This window comes from Podarcis bocagei (assembly GCF_964188305.1).
Source record: "Podarcis bocagei genome assembly, chromosome: Z".
Classification (NCBI taxonomy): domain Eukaryota; kingdom Metazoa; phylum Chordata; class Lepidosauria; order Squamata; family Lacertidae; genus Podarcis; species Podarcis bocagei.
The window spans coordinates 44,656,337-44,675,868 of NC_138140.1; the positions used below are offsets into that span (position 1 = coordinate 44,656,337).

The 19,532-nt window shown below is 41.3% G+C and overlaps 2 protein-coding genes across 7 annotated transcripts in view; one reads left to right on the forward strand and one right to left on the reverse strand.

The window, feature by feature from the left end:
• The window catches only part of CD99L2 (CD99 molecule like 2), a 74,297-nt gene extending 69,552 nt beyond the window's left edge, over positions 1 to 4,745 (forward strand). For all 3 annotated transcript variants that reach the window (XM_081179080.1, XM_081179079.1, XM_081179081.1), the window contains one exon: positions 83 to 4,745. In XM_081179080.1, the coding sequence (XP_081035206.1) occupies positions 83 to 150 (68 nt within the window). In that variant the 3' untranslated portion in view covers positions 151 to 4,745. The remainder of the gene's footprint in view (positions 1 to 82) is intronic.
• Positions 4,746 to 6,162: 1,417 nt separating this feature from the next.
• The window catches only part of MTMR1 (myotubularin related protein 1), a 53,706-nt gene continuing 40,336 nt past the window's right edge, over positions 6,163 to 19,532 (reverse strand). For all 4 annotated transcript variants that reach the window (XM_081179015.1, XM_081179016.1, XM_081179014.1 and 1 more), the window contains 2 exons: positions 17,883 to 18,059; positions 6,163 to 7,304 (listed from right to left, as the gene is read on the reverse strand). In XM_081179015.1, the coding sequence (XP_081035141.1) occupies positions 7,146 to 7,304; positions 17,883 to 18,059 (336 nt within the window). In that variant the 3' untranslated portion in view covers positions 6,163 to 7,145. The remainder of the gene's footprint in view (positions 7,305 to 17,882; positions 18,060 to 19,532) is intronic.

Sequence of the window (19,532 nt, forward strand, 5' to 3'; positions counted from 1 at the left end):
ACTGTTTTCAGGCTCAAATGAGGCAAACAATTTTGTTGAAGACTAATTCACACTGACTTAACTTTCGCTCTTTCCTTCCCAGTTAAATATTCTGTCCTTGAGCCACAGACTGCAGAGCCACCTCCGCCGCAAGAAAACGCAAAAGTCTGAATCCCAGACTTGGTCTGGAGAAGAATCAATGGCAACACACACACACGCTTCTCACATGCTTGTAATTTAGCTTTTTACAAACATTTGATTTGGATCCAAAGCTATTTAAATGTGCGTTCTTCTGATTAAGACAGGCTTCTTATTGTGGTAGCTGGTATTCTGGTTTTTTTCTTTTCTTCGTGAAGAGTTGTAGGTTTACATTCACATGGTCATGTAGGAGTTTTGTCAGGTTGAATTCAAGAACAAAAGGGTGCTTCAAATTGGTGTTTCACATTAGAGTTAGGGATTTTCATGAAGGTTTGCGGGGGGGGGGGAAGAAGCAGCTGAGTTAGTGACTACAGGTGTGAGAACAAATGAAGTGCCTGTAAATTAACAGTCCAAAGCAAACCATTTAAAAAACCTTTATGAAATGACTTTCAGCCAAATTCTGGCTGTCAGCCATAAGCATGTAGCTTCCACTGATAACAGTGGAAGTTACATGAATGTTGGAGGGTGGAGTTTAGTCCTTTAAGTAGCTACACCTCAAGATATACAAGTGCCTGTGGGGTAGGTCTTCATTTGACAGAGGACAGCAGGTGAATATTACCCCATACAACTGGGCTTCTCTACAGATATAAACATCCTGAATTTTTTTGCTACCAGAACCCTATGCAGCTAGTTGTTGTGGATGCAATGTTTCCTATTTAAAAATCCAGGGACATTTCAGGAGGTCAGAATTTGAACCTATACCCAAGCCCTTCCGCCGGCAAAGAAAGCAAGATTTCCTTTCCCTGTTCAGTCCCATAGACTTGGACCGACAACATGGGTTTTTTGCTCTATTTTACTCCAGATTTAGAACATGCTTGCATTTCCAGGATTGCGAGTCTGCTTGCTGCACTGGGCAATAACGGAGGTTGCAGTCACACAATCTATTGTGCAGTGACAGAGGATGTTGCAGTGCAACTGTTAGCTTGCTCCTCTTCGTTTTGTCAGGCTCTAATTCCTGGGTTGGCTAAAATCCAGGAACAGAACTTAAGAGCTTTCAGCTAGGAAATTAAACCACAAAATGTGATGCAACCATGGATAAAGAGCTCAGTTAGTTTCCCAGTGATCTTGTAGGCCACTGGGTTGTAACCAAGGCTATTCCTATGCAAAGCAGACCCACTGAAGTTAATGGAGATTATTAAGTTAGGCCCATTAACTTAAATGGGTCTACTTGGAGTAGAACCAAGGCTGGATGCAACCTACTGACTCCAACCTCTGCCTTGATGCAGGAAGTCTAGAGTGAGAGCACCCACAACAGTTGGCTGTTCATCCTCTGCTTGAAAACCTCCAACTTAGTTGCACTTTGGGTTCTGACCTTCTAATTGAGATCTCTAACGAGATACCAAGGATGACCTGAGAGCCCTTTGGTGCAAAGCATGCACTCTTAACTACTGAGCTCTGAAGTAATCTAGATCAAAAATCTGGCCCATGTTGGTGATTTTTAACAGTCCCACTTTTCACCATTGTAGCAAGGTGAATACTTCCGTATGATTATGAATTATCAGTGATGTTAGCGAGTCATTAAAAAGGGAGTACTGTTTCTTTTTTTAAAAATGCACACATCTGTATCATAAGGTGGTGAAAAAGAACTCTTGTGGATAAAAGATCCATTTAGCTTTTGACTGTTTACAAGCTTAATTTTTACTGATATATTTTTAAAAGGAATCTGGAAACATTAGCACCCTGCTTTAGCAAGGGAGATCTGCAGGTGGAAGTAGCGGGGGATGCTGCTATGCATCTGGACTCTACTGACATGGCTGGATAAATCTCCTAATGGAAATTGAACCACCAGTTGTTATGACCCATGATTAAAGCTGGATTGGGTTTTAGGGGTATAGCTAGGATGAAATTTTGCCCTGAGATCCTCACCTCACCTCACACATGTCCTCTTTGAGGCAGGTGCCACTGATTTCAGTGGAACATGCCTCCATGAAATGGTGCTTAAAACTGTAGCTTAGACGTTTGATGACAAATGTGCAAATTCCTTCTGCTCTGTTTTTGTTTCACCACTTGCATTTCAAGAGCCCTACAGTAGCTTTAAAGAAATTCACACATTTTGAATGTATTTAGCTTCTATGACAATGCTACGATAAGCTCTTTTACTCCTAAATTCTCATCTTAACTGTTGGCTTCAATGGGAGTAAAGCAGGGCAATACATCTAAGAAGGAATGCAGCTTACTTGCTTATTGAAGGGTGCTTCATACACTGGTCACCAGAACGGAAGCCACAGAAAGTTGCTTCTGCCTGGAAGCCTGCTGTGCCATGGACGGTCTTCACTCAAGTAGGTGAAACCACGTGAAAAGGAGCGTTCAGTCTGGTGGAGTACTGTCATGGAAACAGTTTGGGGGGCTTCTACGTTTTGAAGTTACCCTTAAGTACTATAGAGTAGGTTTTTTAGGATGGCTGTGGTTTGCAATTTTTGCAGAGCACAAATTAGTCAGATACTAACAATACCACACAGCTGAATTGACATAATGGTAATTTCCAACTACTATAGCATATATCTTTTTAATTTTTTTAGTCAAGTACATAAAAGATTAGAGTAGGATGAAGTAGTGCATCTTTAGATAAATAGTGGGGAAATAATAAGTGTAACTATGATGCTAGTACTTGCACTAGGAGTCATTTTCTCAGATAAATGAATATAATTCCTTATTTCTTCTTGCCAATGATGGGAAATGTTTCTGTAGATGTAAATTGTCGATTTTGTTGTATTTCTATTACTGAACTGTCCAGCCACTGATCTGAATTTTGAAAAACAGTGCATCTGAGTGTTGAAAATAACCCACTAACCACTTAGTCATTTGAAATGTGTATGTATTGCAGATTTCTTTTGTGTGTGTGTAAAAAACAAAAACTCACAATACTTCCAATAAGTAAGATATCGGGCTTTCAGGATAAGACAGTAGGTTAACCTTTAAGCTACTTCCTTCCCCAAAGCCTTTTTATATGAATTTGGTAAATGGTTATGCCTTAATGTAAATTTTAGGTAGAATATAAAAATCAAAACTATAGAAATGCACAGCAAACAGGAGACACCTGTTTAAAATGTTATAGCACTATAATTCAGCATTAGGCATACAGGGCAATTATCACTATTACTATTGCCTGTAGAACCACTTTAAAATGTAGTTGAACGTATCCCCAAAGAAATCTGCTTTGTCGGATAATGGGGACTGACTGCATTCTCCACTCAAAAGTACACAAGCAGCTCTGTTCTCTGGTTCTTTGTGCTAGATCAGCAACTGAAGTCCCCTTTGCTAAGCCTGGCCCCAAGAGCTACCTGCCCACTCCCCACCCTCAGTCACTCAGCCAGGGATAAAAGTGGCAGCTACAGTAATGAGACCTGTCAGGTGGCCACTAATCTCCTTCTACAGCAGCGTTTCAGAAAAGCTAACTGCTGATCAGAGTTCTGCTTACACTATTACTATTAATAGAATGTAAAACAACCATTGATCTAGTTAGCTCAGCCCAGTCTGCTCTGACTGGCAGTGGGTCTCCAAAACCTTAGGAGGCTGAGACAAACAGAGAGGGAAGGAGTGCTTTTCCAGGCCTAATATCTGAAATCCTTTTAAATAGATGCCAGGGATTGAAACCAAGACCTTCTGCATGCAAAGCATGTGCTCTACCATTGAACTATGACCTCTCCCCATGGGGACCTTCTTTCCATTGTCTGTACACAACCAACAATATGTTTGGCTTTTCCTGGCTGATTTCTCTGTAGCAGTGCCAACTTTGTAGTACTACACCTCCAGAAGGGATCCATTTCTGTTTTTCTGCTCTTGTGTTTTTATGTTCATAATTAATACTATCTGTGCACTGAAAAGCCACATAAATAAGCTCAGCCAGATGTTCCAGAATAGGTCAAGTGACATGCATTAAAGTCTTCCATCAGGCCAAAGATAGATATATATAAAAGACCCCTTCCTGTGCCCTGAATTTATACACAACACACATTCTTGCAAGTAAAGAGAAGATGCCTAATTAGAGAATGGGAAAGTGGTTTCCTGTATTTTTCAAAATTATGAGAATATTGGAAGGGATCTAGCCACATTAACTCACTTAAGTGTTGGCTTGGCTCTTTTCTTTCTTAACTTGTGTATTTCTTGGCAAAGTGTTTTAAGGCCACAGCGTCAGCTGACACTGTCTCATGCAACTAACAGCAAATGGCCCTGTTTACTATACATTATCATTGTCAATAGATTGTTTGCTGTTGTGTGAATTGAGGTTCATCCGAGAGAAAAGTGCATAACTTTACAAACATAGAAGGAAACAAAAGCAAATAGATGAACTTGGCGAAAGGGAGGGGAGGGGGAAGAGAACCCAGACAGCAGATTAAGAGAGTAGATTGTGTCCAAAAGATGCCAAGCGTTTATTTAAGCAATACATACAATTCTTTAGCTAATACAGAAATGATCTGTCCCAGATGAAAATTGTGCATTATGCTGTCAAAAGGCGGACTCATTTTGCTAAAGTGCATATAAGAATTACAGGGGAGGGAAATCCGAACTTGATTGCTGAACTACAAACTGGAAAACAATAAAAAAATTAAAGACTTGTACAACAACAATGTGCCTGTGTGTGTGCTCTGTGGGCGTGCATTTGCAGCGCAAGGCCAGCAAGCTCTTTTCCAAAGTGAAAAAGGAGAGGGAAATTGCAGGCAACTTGAATCTTTTTAAACAATAGCTGGGGAATTGTAAAGCATATACCTGTCTCTGCAACCATCAAGTCAGATTTCCAATGCAGCAATGCCTACTTTCAAATGAGACACACAAATGATTTTTTTTCTACCTTTTACACTGAGTGAAAAGGTTTCCTTTTTGGTTGGTTTTAAAAATTAAAGCTCTGGTTGCTACCCTGCCTACTCTGGAGGAGACCAAAGGCAGGCTTAACATGAAACAATCTGGCAGTCAGTATCTAAAAGCAACATTGCAAAGCCATGACATGCACTATGTGGGACTTCATGACATTTTTCTTTGAGCAGCAGATGTCCTTGACACATCACAAGTTTCTTTTGAAACTTCCCACATGGCAAAGTGGGGCTGCTCTTCGAGGAAACAAAAAGTCTAGAAGGGACTAGTTGCGGTTTTCTACACTTAATCCCAAATATTTAAAGCCTGTTTTGTTTTCTAAACTAGAAAAATATAACCAACAATGTATGCCCCCACACTCAGTGTATCTAGCAATTAATGCTAGGCTTTAGAATTTTAAGTGGAAATCTTCAACTGTTAAAAAAGAGTTTCCCCCTTTTTGAAATCCATTTGAACTGCAAATTTTCAAGAAATGTATTTCTGTTCCAGGACACTAAACAAAATGGGATTTATAAGGAAAAAGTTAGCATGGGGAAAGCTAGTATTCTTTTGAGCATGTAATAAAAGCCAGTTGGGAATTTTGTATGAAGCTTAACGTAAAAGGGAGTTTCAGCATCAAGCCTGTGAAAATAGGACAGATATGGCGGTGTAAGGTGGCATCTGAAGTGGCAGAGCTGCAAGATACCCAAGAGGTCATCCAATCCAACCCCCTGCTCAGTACAAGCTCTACAACTAGAGTATTCCTGACAGGTGTTTCTCCAGCCTCCACTTTAACACCTTCAGCAAAAGGCAGCTTGCCACCTCCCCAAGCAAAACTGCCCCGTTGCAGAACAGCTTTAGCTCTTAGGAAGTTTATTTTCATGATCCCAAAGCAAAGATGTCTTTACAGGGGCTAGAAAAGTGGGTGATTGGCAGTGGCTGTGAGCCATTTTTTGGCAAATATGCGACAAGTGAAGTCCGAACAGAATACTGTTGCACCAATGCAAATGCCACCTTCACTGCCCCCAGTGGTTCTGCCTAGCCTTTTACAAGCCAGAGAGTAGGCTGAAGTGCAGTCCTACTTATCCAGTTTGTGAGCCACCTTACTCCAATCCCTGTCACTTGAATAGACATGATGCTGGTTGGTCACTTGCGTTGTATGGGCAATGCAAATCCAGAAGAAAATGAACCAAAAAGGACTAAAACAAGTCTTTATTGTTTCAAGGAACCAATTAATGACAGTTTTTCCTTAAAAACTTACTATCATTACAATTTACTACCCTCCACCCCCAAACATTTGAAAAGAATAGTTCCTGTAACTCTGCTTAAGAAGAGTGTTTGGCCTTGCATAGACTTGTATGCAATAAGAACAACCGAAGGCTCTTGGTGTGTACAGATTTTTAACAAGATATGATAAACAAAATAACTGCAATTTACACATTTCAAAATCTAGCTAGGTGAAAAGGCCATTTGAAACTAAAGTTTTGTACAGAGCAATGAATGACACAACTGAGTCAATTCAGTACCTCACTCAGGTAGATAAATGGACAATAGCTACAGAAAAATTGCAAAACTTCATTTAGCAATCTTGGCTGTGAAGATTATATTATAACTACCAAGTGTCTCGCAGTTGGCAAATCCTGCTCATCCTTTAATGGCATATTTATTCAAAATATACAACTGGCTATAATTAAAAAATTAAATCCATTTCAAAGTGCATCAGATCATCTACAACTGTCCCAAGAAATATAGTATTTGTTGTGGTCCCCCCCTAAAAAACATAATAAGTACCAAGGAAACCAGAGGGGTTCCCCTTTTAGGAAGGATGGTCTCTGGGTATGTTTTGGCTCACTGTGGGCTTGGCAGTTCCATGGAAATTCTCACTGCAGCATTTACCTGATAGATGAATTCCCAGTTTCTGAGCAGTCTGTTGCAGGTTGCTTAAGATAAAAATTAACTTTCTAATTGCCAATTCAATTAGAGACATCAAAAAGACACATTACAAAAAAAAACACCCTGTCAACCACCAGCTACAGCGTTACACGCAAGGAAGCACTTTTTTTTACCTCAGCATAACAGCAGGAAGAGTTGATGTTGACATATTACTCTCAGGGGTGGTGGAGTATTCCACTGCCCAGAACATGCCCATAGTAGAAGTGCACCTCTGTTTTAGCCTTGCATCAGACAGAGGTATGCACTGGTGTGGCTGCAGGAGAAGATCCCCGGTCTGATGAAGAAGAAATGGAACGTGTTGCTGCTTCCCTTTGCAGCTCTTCAACCCTCTTCTGGAGCTCGGCTCTGATGACAAGGAGTTCTTTCAGATTCTGATGAATTGGCATCTGTTGGAAATGAACACAGATTTTGTTTGAGTAATAAAATGCCAGATTTTGGGGGGTGGAGTGTATTCCAAGTCAAAGAAATGCAAATCTACTATTAAATGTTTATTATTCAGCCATTCATTAGAATCAGGTTTATCCCGACTCGCCGTTAAAAGAAATGCTCAGGGCAGTCAAAACCAACAATACAAAACCAACAAAATAAACAGCAGTTTAAAAAAAGATAGCAGATAACACAATTACACTTAAATTAACAACTTGGGGAAATTTGGAAAGGCAAAGGCACGCAGGAAAAGGCATCTATGCACAATGGCAGGAAGCCATCTCAGAAGGGACGAGATGGGCCTCCCTTAGCAGGCACAGCCACAGAGAAGGTCAACTCTCTGGCTTAAGTTATTTGTCTGTAATTGCCTTTTGGATATTAAAACTGGAATAAATTCTTCCCTCCAATAAAGTACACCTTTTACCAAACAGATAGCAGAGGCTTGGAAAACTTAGGAAGACAGGCAGGAAGATGTCAAAGGCATACTGCTTCAGTGTTCTCTTACCTGGTTTACCATTGTTAACTGTCAGAGAAAATGGAAATTGCCTCTTCAGAAACTGAGAAAAACCTCATCACAGCTAGCCGCCTCCTATATTAAGACGGTAGTTACACTGTGGCCTCAACCCCAGATTGGTCTAATCCTGCTCTTTCCCCACATTTTGTGATATTTCTTATTTATTTTACTTGTTCAGTTTTAACTGGGCACTCTTCATTAATTAAGGCCCCAGTAAGGTTCCTGCCAACCTAGCAGTTCGAAAGCACATCAAAGTGCAAGTGGATAAATAGGTACCGCTCCGGTGGGAAGGTAAATGGTGTTTCCGTGCGCTGCTCTGGTTTGCCAGAAGCGGCTTAGTCATGCTGGCCACATGACCCGGAAGCTCTACGCCGGCTCCCTTGGCCAATAAAGCGAGATGAGCGCCACAACCCCAGAGTTGGTCATGACTGGACCTAATGGTCAGGGGTCCTTTTCCCTTTACCTTTACAGTTAAAGTGTCATTAAATCGGTTCCAGGAAAATCAAGGGGGGGAAGGCAGGGAGTGGAGGGCAAAACTAGAGCTGAAAAGGAGAAATTTGGGAGTTGGACATTCCCAACAAAATTGCTAATTGGGCAACTGGACTTCAGACTGCTGATATTGCTGTGAATTTGGCACAACCTGTGTACATGATTCCATATTCTTTAATACCCGACAACCCTTGATTTTTTTGCAAAATTGTTACAAAGGTACGAGAATATATCTCCATTGCTTTGTTCTCCAAAGGAATTTTACACTGGTGTAAAATTCTTGGTGGCTGTCTGGGGAAAGGGGAAGTGAGAAGCATGAAGCAACATGGGATGGAACTGTAAACCAACTCTTGAGCATGGGGCAAAAAGGGATCAGCTCAAAGGCCCATCTTTGAGCTCAGCTGCCCAATAAAGGCAACAAGAGTACACCTTGGAGAATGACACCAGTTCCTTCACTAGTGAGCAACCAGTCCCTTTTCACACCTGAAAGGAGACCAAAGAAACATGCATATCAGAGGGTGTTATTTGTAGGTAGGGTTTTAAAGCCTGATATGAAGAACAAATGTGAACCAATTCCTGGTCTGTGTTCAAGTAGCTTTTGTATCCCTGCTTTCCTGAAATAGGTGTAGGTCTCTTCCCTTTAGTGAATTATTTCCCTTTAGTGAATTATGAGTGTCACTGTGGACAGCTTGTAGTCTGCTGCTAGGCAATGCTTTGGTTTTTTTTTATATAAGATATTTATTAAGTTTTTCCAAAAAAAATTACAAAAGAAAAAGAAAAAAGAAAAATACAAAATAAAAATAGTTAAAAAAACAGTTCAATCCTTCCATCACATATTTTTCATTTGCTTATTTCCCGGACCTCCTCACGCCTTCCTTTTCTGTATTCCAGTTCCAATTGTTAATTCAGCAAATCCCTCCCCTCTTCATTCATCTTAATCTTCAATTTTTAAATATTATAACATTAATTTTTTTTAACCTATTAATAACCATTTTCTCATATTCCCTTATAGCATTACAGCAAAAGACCACTTAGTTTCTATCCAACATCATTCTAACGTTCATTAATTTTACAATGTTTCTGTAAATAATCTTTGAACTTTTTCTAATCTTCTTCCACCAACTCTTCTCCCTGGTCTCGGATTCTGCCAGTCATTTCTGCCAGTTCCATATAGTCCATCACCTTCATCTGCCATTCTTCCAGGGTGGGTAGATCTTGTGTCTTCCAGTACTTTGTGATGAGTATTCTTGCTGCTGTTGTGGCATACATAAAGAAAGTTCTATCCTTCTTTGGCACCAATTGGCTGACCATGCCCAGGAGAAAGGCCTCTGGTTTCTTCAAGAAGGTATATTTAAATACCTTTTTCATTTCATTATAAATCATCTCCCAGAAAGCCTTAATCCTTGGGCACGTCCACCAAAGGTGAAAGAATGTACCTTCAGTTTCTTCACATTTCCAACATTTATTATCGGGCAAATGATAGATTTTTGCAAGCTTGACTGGTGTCATGTACCACCTGTATATCATTTTCATAATATTCTCTCTTAGGGCATTACATGCCGTAAATTTCATACCTGTGGTCCACAACTGTTCCCAGTCAGCAAACATAATGTTATGTCCGACATCTTGTGCCCATTTAATCATAGCAGATTTCACCGTTTCATCCTGAGTATTCCATTTCAACAGCAAGTTATACATCTTTGACAAAGTCTTAGTTTTAGGTTCCAACAGTTCTGTTTCTAATTTTTATTTTTCCACCTGGAAGCCAATTTTCTTATCCAAATTATATGCCTCCATTATCTGATAGTAATGTAGCCAGTCTCGCACTTTATCTTTTAATTTCTCAAAACTCTGCAATTTCAATTTGTCTCCTTCTTGTTCCAAAATTTCCCAATATTTTGGCCATTTGACCTCCATATTAAGTTTTTTCTGAGCCTTCGCCTCCATTGGTGATAACCACCTTGGGGTTTTGTTTTCAATAGATGTAGGTCTCTTCCCTTTAGCGAATTATTTCCCTTTAGTGAATTATGAGTGTCACTGTGGACAGCTTGTAGTCTGCTGCTAGGCAACGCTTTGAAAGCAATACACATTTTCTACTCTGCAGCTGAATATACCCAATATGGGAAAGTGAGACAGCCACACACCTATTTCAGTTTTCTGCACAGAGAGGTGGACAAGAACACCAGTCTGCTTCTATCTAGCAATTTCAGGGCTGGAAAGAACCATCGGTTTCCTAATCTTGCTGTAAAATTGACTGGGAGATCACTCAATAACACTTCCAGTTTTCCTATAGATAATTAGGCTACAAATATATGAAAAGTCATTAGCACTGATAAACAAAAAGATGAATCCCTCCACTTTGATTCCAGAAATTAAATTACTTACAGAGGTATCAGTTGTTCTACTAATGTGTTAAAACAAACACAGATGAAAGAGAGGAAAAAAGTCACAATGGGAAAACATCTGCTAACCAACACAATTTAATCTTCAAGGAGCCTTCAACAAAAAACTGATGCCCTGTTTGTTATGTTTCAAGGAAGCGCATAGTTTGCTAAACCACTGGCAATTGGTCTACCAGGTCAGTTCATGCGGCATTTGATTATGTGAGCAGTTGCTTGTTTTCTATGTCATCATTTCCCATGCCCAGAGTGATGTCTGATGAAAATGCATACAGCATACACTAACTAATCTGCAAAAGTAGCTGGGGGCTTATTTCCACTGGTTAAACGGTGTACTATATTCCTTGCAACTGTTTTAAGTTGTTCTTTCAGTCAACACACCTGAGTAGTGAAGTACTAGTTTTAAGTTAGGCGAGCGATTCTAGGATTTCATTTCATTATTTATTGTGTATTTACTAAATATTGAAAATTGCTGCCTGCCACTGTGTAGCTAATTATAATAAACCTGTGGATTTAGAAGTGTGAGGTTGCTATGACAGTTTGATGGGCAAGGCTGAAAAATAAAAACCAAGGGAAGAGGCTACATGAAGCCAAAGCAGCTTCTGACTCCCAACAAACTCAACCACAAACCCACACAGATCCTTTATGCCTGCTAGAGTACCTTCTTTTTCAAATTATAAATGTCAATGACGATGGAGACTGCACCAATTTCCCCCCTGTTCTCTCAGCACTGTGAAGTACGTCAGGATCACAAAATCCTCCATGCCAACAAGGATAAGCATAAAAGGCAGTATAATAGCTACTCACTTACAGAACTACCAGTTCTTAATTGTATGGATAGCAAGTGTGCATTCTTGCACTTCCTTTTTACTTGCTCAAGAACAGCTATTCAAAAGAAAATTGTTCAGCAATGAATGTATATCCTCTATTGTAGGTCTCTTTTAAAAAAGAAACATCACAATTTTAGCACTGGGAAGAAAAGCAGCAGTAGAATAAAAAGACTATTTTAAATCAATTGCTTGATGTAGAGCAGACATAGGCAAACTCTGCCCTCCAGATATTTTGGGACTACAACTCCCATCATCCCTGACCACTGGTCCTGTCAGCTAGGGATGATGGGGGTTGTAGCCCCAAAACATCTGGAGGGCCGAGTTTGCCTATGCCTGATGTAGAGCCTGATCCTATCCCCGCTTTTGTAGCTACTGTGGTGCAACAGGGAAGTTCTAATCTGCTTCCCTCAGGGCCTGGAGAGTTTAAAATGGTACCACTAACAGTGCTATTCTTCTAGAAAAAGAGGTGCCGGAACTCATCTTTGTTCTGGTATAAGGCACTGGCATCCAACTGAGAGGTGCCAGAACTGAGTTCCAGAGAGTTCTGGCTGAAAAAAAGCCCTGACCACCACTACTATCCTTATGGTCAAAAGGCTCTTGCAGATTTCTCAAGCAGTGCAAAACCAATTTGATTAGAGACTGTAGTGAGACAACAACAACAACAACAACAACAATGGCATGTGCACCAAATTTGCACAATTTGTAATCTACCATGGTGACAGCAACTAACAAGGCATGCAGGGAAGCCCCACTGCCACATTTTTATTTTGTTGGCTGAAAGGGATTGCAAAAACAAGGGTTATCAATCACATAGCAGGCTTGATACATGGGACTGGTGAGCTGTGTTTAATTTGGTGGGTCACAAAATTATTGTGTAGGCCTACTGCACACCACAAACAATGTTGGCTCCATGATCGCACTTTCAACTCTGAAGAATGGGGAGAAAGGAGAACCTCCTCTTCTCCACATAAAAAGGCTACATCAGCACTAGGAACCTTGGACTCACTCTGTCACCCTTCAAAACCTCTGGCATGGCACTATTATGTTCCTTAAGAGCTTCCAACAGTGGCAAAAGTTGCTGTTCTGAATCCAGCACAAAAAAATGAAAGGCTCTGGACCCAGTCCAATGAACTCTGTAGTAGAGAAGAGCATAAAACTATTATTTTATAGAGTCTGGACACATTCCTTTGATGGCTCAAAAGGACAATGTTCTACAGTTGTTGCTTTTGATAGTCTTTCAAACAGCAAATATTCCCACTAGAACTAATTTCAAGCCCTAAACAACACTGCACAATGAGTCCCATGAACGAAAGCATCATAGTCACATTGGATCAACATTTTAAATCTTCCATAAAAAGGAGTGCTTCTGAAACGTAGCAGAAATACAAACTGAACGTGCACAAAAAGCAAATGTCAATATCAGATCAATCTCCCAAGCGATTTACAAGCTTAAGAGGCTCTAAAAGGAACAGGGAATCTGAGAATTAAAGAAGCAACAAAAGAGCAAATGTGTTTTGAGGAATGGAAGCACAGCATTGTCACTTTGGCAAAGAAAAAGTAGTTCAAGATCAGGGAAGACAAGGGGGGGCGGAAACAACTCAAAACTTTGGGAGGCTGAGAACATAAAATTGGCTGCAAATCGGCAACTAGTATGAAAAGCAGGATAAACATAGGCTAGACATACAGGCATGAAATGGCAACATGTTAAAAATTAGTAAATGGTGCACTATACATATTTTGAGGCTCACCCATTTTGTTTTTCGCTATAAAAATGCTGACTCCATTGAGTCACAGAATTCTACCTTTAGATCTAGATGACATTACTAATGGTTCCACACTGTTGCTGCTCCCTTCTCTCATAGGTGAACTTGAGCACACTTGAACTGTCCTACTCACACAGTTCATGTTTGTTCAGAAGTTAAGTCTCACTGTTTAATGGTGCTTATTCCCAAGTAAGCATGCATAAGATTGTAGCCACATTCTCAAATCGGTTTCTTCTGTAAGGTATTTATTATAGCAAGCAACTGCCATTTCAGCAGCTCCTCAGCTTAAAGCCTTTGAATACAGGGACTGTGGTTTTGCTCAGTGAACTGATGGAACTAACATTACTTTCAGCTGGGAGACTTGAGAGCAAGGACTTGCTTCTATGAGGCACTTCCACAGGTCACTTGTTGATACTCCCTTTGTGCACTGGTAAGACACAGTGTCCTGTTTCAAGTGCCCCTCTGCCCACCTGTCTGCTACAGGCATCGCCACAGGCCCAGTGATGGCACAGCAGATCTAGCTGCATGGCTTAGGCAGGTTTGTTGGTGGGATACAAGCTCCTTCCTTAGCTCGAAGTACTTTATGGCAAAAGCCAGATAAATGGTTTTCTCCGTTTCAATCAATCATTTTATTTGCATACTGCCTTTCCAAAGTTAAGACCATGCTCAAGGAAGCTAACAACATATAAAAAATCACGTACCTACAGACATAGCAAAGGTAGTCATAAATAATAAATAAAACATCAAAAAGCACACAACCAAACTGAAATCCACATGAAATCGTAAGGTCCAAAAAATAACAGAAACAACAGCAACAACCACCCTCCCACAACAAACCCCGAAACAAAATCCCAGCCAAGGATTCTGTTCAGCAGCCTTGGTCTTTTTAGCTGGAGTCAGTCAAAGCCCCTTTCTTCCAGGCCAGGTGGAAAAAGGCAGGGAGCTGGTCCTCCAGGACTCACATCCAAGATGGTGACATATTAACATAAAGAGTACCGTATTTTTTGCCCCATAGGACGCACCGGCCCATAGGACGAACCTAGGTTTTCTTTGGGGGGGGGGGGAATAAAGTTTTTTAAAAAATTATTTTCCCCCCAGGCGCGGGGCTGGGGCGGGGGAAGCCTGATCTTCCCCTGACCCCAGCCCCCAGAACAGGCAGCTCTCTGCAAGCCGTGGGAGACCGGCGCGACTTCCCGCCGGGCTCCCACGGCTTGTGGATATCTGCCTGAAGCCCAAACCAGGTTGGGGAACAGCGGGATGGTGGCGCTCCGCCTCCCCGCTGTCCCCCAAGCCTGTGGGGCTGGCGGCGGGGACAAGTGTGCGCCAGCCTTCAGATCAGGTCGGGGGACAGCGGGATGGCAGCGTTCCGCCTCCCTGCTGTCCCCGGAGCTTGTGGGGCTGGCGGCGGGGAGAAGCGCGCTTCTCCCCGCCGCCAGCCTTCAGACCAGGTCGGGGGACAGTGGGAAGGCTGTCCCCCCAGCTCGGGGGACAGCGGGAAGGCTGTCCCCCCAGCACACTTCTCCTCACCGCCAGCCTCCAAACCAGGTCGGGGAACCAAGACAGGGGCGCACTGTGCAGCGCGCCCCGTGCTTCGGGCTGCAGGCTGCTGCCCGCAAGCCTTGCAAGCCCGCAGGAACTCCCACCGGGCTTGCAAGGCTTGTGGATAGCTTCCTGAAGCCTGGAGAGCGAGAGGGGTTGGTGCGCACCGACACCGCTCGCTCTCCAGGCTTCAGCGAAAGCCTGCATTCGCCCCATAGGACGCACACACATTTCCCCTTCATTTTTGGAGGGGGAAAAGTGCGTCCTATACGGCGAAAAATACGGTAACTATGCTGAGGAAAGTTAACAAAAAAAGGTGGAGCATGTCAGTTAGGGCTAGGTGTTTTGGCTATACGTCTCCACCCAAAGACCTTCACATTGCCAGTTTCATCAGTTCAAGATCTCTTGAAGTTCAGTGTCAAGCTGTTTCCAGCAATAAACTCATGTCACAAAACAAGAGAGGGGGTTAGGGACAGGATATTCCCAGCATGCCACACAGTCCAGACTAAACCTCTTAGTCCTATATGAGCCAAAGTGTAGCTGTGACAGGACTCCTTTGCTATTAATCCCAGCAAGTGGCATTCAAAAGCATGCTGCCTCCAACAGTGGAGGTAGAATACAGCCATTGTGCTAGTTGGCCTTGATAGCCCTATTATGCTCCTTGAATGTATTTAGATATCTGCTAAGAAAAGAAGACATTTCTTTTACCTGTCAGGAATCTTCCAACATTCAGTTTCATTGGATGATTTATATAATGAAACATTTGTCTCTGACTGGAACCTTTAAGGACCATTTGCTGTTTCCCATTGTTTGCTGATTCATAAGTTCTTATTATTGTATGACTTAACTATCTGTCTATAGCTGTGGTATGTAAATACTAGAGTTTTTTGTTTTTGTGTTACACTCTATTTCTATTGAAACATGCATAACACATATACTTAACTATGGGTAGATGGGGATGCAATTCTTATGTTAGGACCTGACCTCAGGCTGCCTGATCTTTCCTGCACAGAAGACTTTTCTGCACATTGCCACACTCCAAGTAGCCTTGATCCAACATCTCCCTATCAAGCACTTAGTGCATTCCTCAACAGAAAAGGAATGTCAGAACATTTTGTACGGCAGAACGTACAAAAGTGTTTTGGCACTTTTAGTAAGAACCAAAACAGAGGGCTTTATCAGATGCTAGTCCTACTCAGAGTAAACCTACTGAAATTAATGGACCCAAGTTACTAATGTCTATTAACTTCAGTAAGTCTATTCTGAGTAGGACTAGCAATGATTACAACCCAGAATTCTACACCACATGGGCACAATCCTCATTACTGTTAGAATTGGTGGCATTCAGAGTTACTGACCAGATCTGTTTAGAAAATTCTCATCTCATCAGTAACATAAAATTCTTGCAAATTTGCATTTTTAACTGATTTCAGAAAGAATCCACCCTGAGGAAAGAAAAGCTGGAAAATACTCTCTCACAGAAGGTGCCAAGGTATTCCAGAGAGAGGGGTTAGGTACCTTTACTAGCAGTCGTAAAAGGTAAGTCTGCTTTTAGAAAAGGGAGAGAAAAGAAGAGTCAGCACAAACAGATAATCCAATCTGGCAACAAAATGAGACTTTTTTTAATAGGTCCTATGAGAGAATTAGTGATTATGCAGCTTTCGTGTCCAAAATTTCCTCCTCCTATAGCAACACAAAACCTAAAGGTAAAAAGATTTAGTGCTAACTGGTAACAGTTTAAGCCTTAAAATGTGGCTTCTAAAAGAGCTGAGTAGAAGGAAGATGACCAGCTCAGATGTTCAGCCCTAGTAAGGTTGGGAAATTCAATTGGATCCTATCCCAGTAACTTTTAATTGTGTGCTGTGCAGATACATATTTCAAAGAATGCGTAATCCTAGAAGGGCATCAAACTGAAACCGGGGAGAGGGGGGTGCTATAAAATCAGCTACAGACAGGTAAATTGGAGCACTGTGCTACCCACAGTTGCCTCTCCTAAGTTTTGAATACTGACTTGTTTGAGTGAACTGCACCCTAGGCAAGGGTAGTTTTAATCCTATATTATTCCTGGGTCCTGGCCTCCAGTGTCTGCAGGACTGCCACAGACTTCTTTGGTCCCTGAAAAAATGAGTGCGGACACAGATGGGGACTTGCCCATTGCTAAAGGTGGCAGATGAGAAGACTAATAATCATAGATCAGCACAAATTATAAACCAAAACGATGCACTTGAGTCACAAATCCAAGAAGGAAAGCACACACAATGACTGCCATCAAAGAAACATTCCCTCACAGCAGATCAGAGGTTGATTCATGGTTGCTTGGTCAGCATCTGACAGCTTGCACATGTGAAAATCTGCCACAGAGAGAACTTTCAGATCACCACAAAATACAGCAAAGCTGAGCAAAAAATAAAAAAATATATAAAATGAATGAAATGGTGATGTGTGTGCAATGTGTTAAAGAGCTGCATCTCTTACTTTGTGCTGGGTCCCTCCTCCCTCCCTAGTTCTCCACACATTGTCTAGAACTTGAAGGATTTTGGAGGGGGCTGGGAAAGGGAGTCTATCACTTTATGTTGGATGGAAAGAGATTTTGCTCCTCCACGGAACTGAATAGCATGTGCAGGGAACTATAGGGAGTGCCTTGGAGGCACTTGGAAGTAGCAATACTCACACAGCTCCCAAGCATCTCTGTAGCACAGAGTGGCAGGCTAAAGCTCTGCATGTCCCAGATTTGTGGGGGTGGGCAGGATTGCAGGCTATCACAAATAATTATTAGCTATCAAGACCAGTCAAAATTCTGAAGCCCTCCAACTGGCCATTTTGAGCAGCAGCCAGTTGTTTAAAAATATGTTGCTCCAGTCAGAGATGAAAGGGACAGAATCACATTCCTTTGATTATTTTACCAAACAATCAAAGCCCTGACGGTTTCTAGACCTCTTTAGTATTTCCTTTTTTTTTTTTTAATGGCAAAAGAAATTCAATTGAAAAGCAAACAAATGCATACCTGGGGTCTCATTCGTGGATTCCATCGTACATAGTAGTTCACCCATAATTCTAAATGGCTTAGACTAGCAACTGGATATAGGACATGGTTTTCGTAGTTTACATAGAAAGGGTTGCTGAATTCATCAAGCTGACTATTAATGTAGGACCATAAAGAGATTGTCTTTGTGCTGATCTCCTGAAGGAAAAATAATAATACTTGTAAACAATTATAATGAAAATATTTTCAAACCCTCACTATTAAGGAAGCATTTTTACATCAATCTGTTGGCTGAGGAACATCTTCTGTGGAACTCGTGTGCATTGGGGCATCATCTTAGGTAGGTTCTCTGTTTGGGGTACACTTGTTTGTCTTTAGAATGCAACCTAGAATACCCTGCCCTGTAAACAGACACAGAACAAAACCTTACAATTTCCCACAGTGGCCACAGTGCTGGGGAAGACTGGCAAAAATGGACAAACCATCTTCCAGGGAAACATTTATTTTCACCAAGGAATCCTCAATAAACTACATGGAATGCCAGAGCTACAAGGACCACAATAGGAAACGCATCCGCTCCGGTATTAAACTTGCAGATCTCTTGCGAAGGTTTTGAATTTACTAAGAGCTCATCTACACTTCTGCTTGTCCTGCCATTTCCCCCCAGGAAAATCCACGGCTTACCACTGAATCAGAGCAAACATCAATCGGGTTGTCTCCAGATTGACATTTGCTCCAATTTGGCACTGAAGAGCAGTTTTCCGGGGGGAAAGTGGCAGTGCAAAGGCAAAATGTCTCATGCAAAACATGAGACAAGTGGAGAACAGCTCAGACTCCTGCTTTCTAGTCACAGAAGAAGTGGAAGTGTGGACAAGCCCTACATTTTGCACTGAGTTTCTGTTTTAAGAGATATCATGGTCCCAAACTCGCTTCCTTTTAAGAAAAAGACTGGCAATATTTTGATGCAACAATAATTTCTTATCATTTTTCAAATTTAACGTTATCAAATAAGCTTCCATTGGAAAATACTGAATTTCTACCTCCACCTATAAGGAAAAATAGGCTTAAAATGGTAAAGGTAAACACTGAATGCTATCAGAAGGGGGGTGGAACCCACTGAAAAGTAAGAAAATTACTGAGATGTCAGGAAAGAAAAAACACTTACGTACAGAAACAACGAGGCAGTATTTTAGAAAAGGGTTATAACCTATTTTTACCTGTCTCCCTATACCTATCTAAATACTATGTTTCTAATTAAATGTCCATGTTTAGATTTATTCTTAGGAGTTTTTAAATTCTATGACCAAATACAAACATCATTATGAAACCATTATTAAATCAAGGTTTCAGAATCTGAATTCTTATCAGCATCATCTTGCAATTTTATACTCCTCCAGTGCTACAAAGCATCTGTTTTCACTACAGCTGTCTCTTAAATTGCATTTTTTTAAAAGGAGCTGCATTAGATTATCCATTCATGAGAGGGAGCTGCCTGGTAGGCACATACTTGGTGAGAATATGTAATTCAGCTCCATCTTGTGGTGCAATTGTGCAATTTGCTGTGCTGAATCAGTCACTTAAAGTCAGATATATACCAAAACACAAAAGGTTATGTTTGTACTAACATTTTTCTTCCTGGGAAAAGGGGGGTGACATAGTTTAGCATGTGCT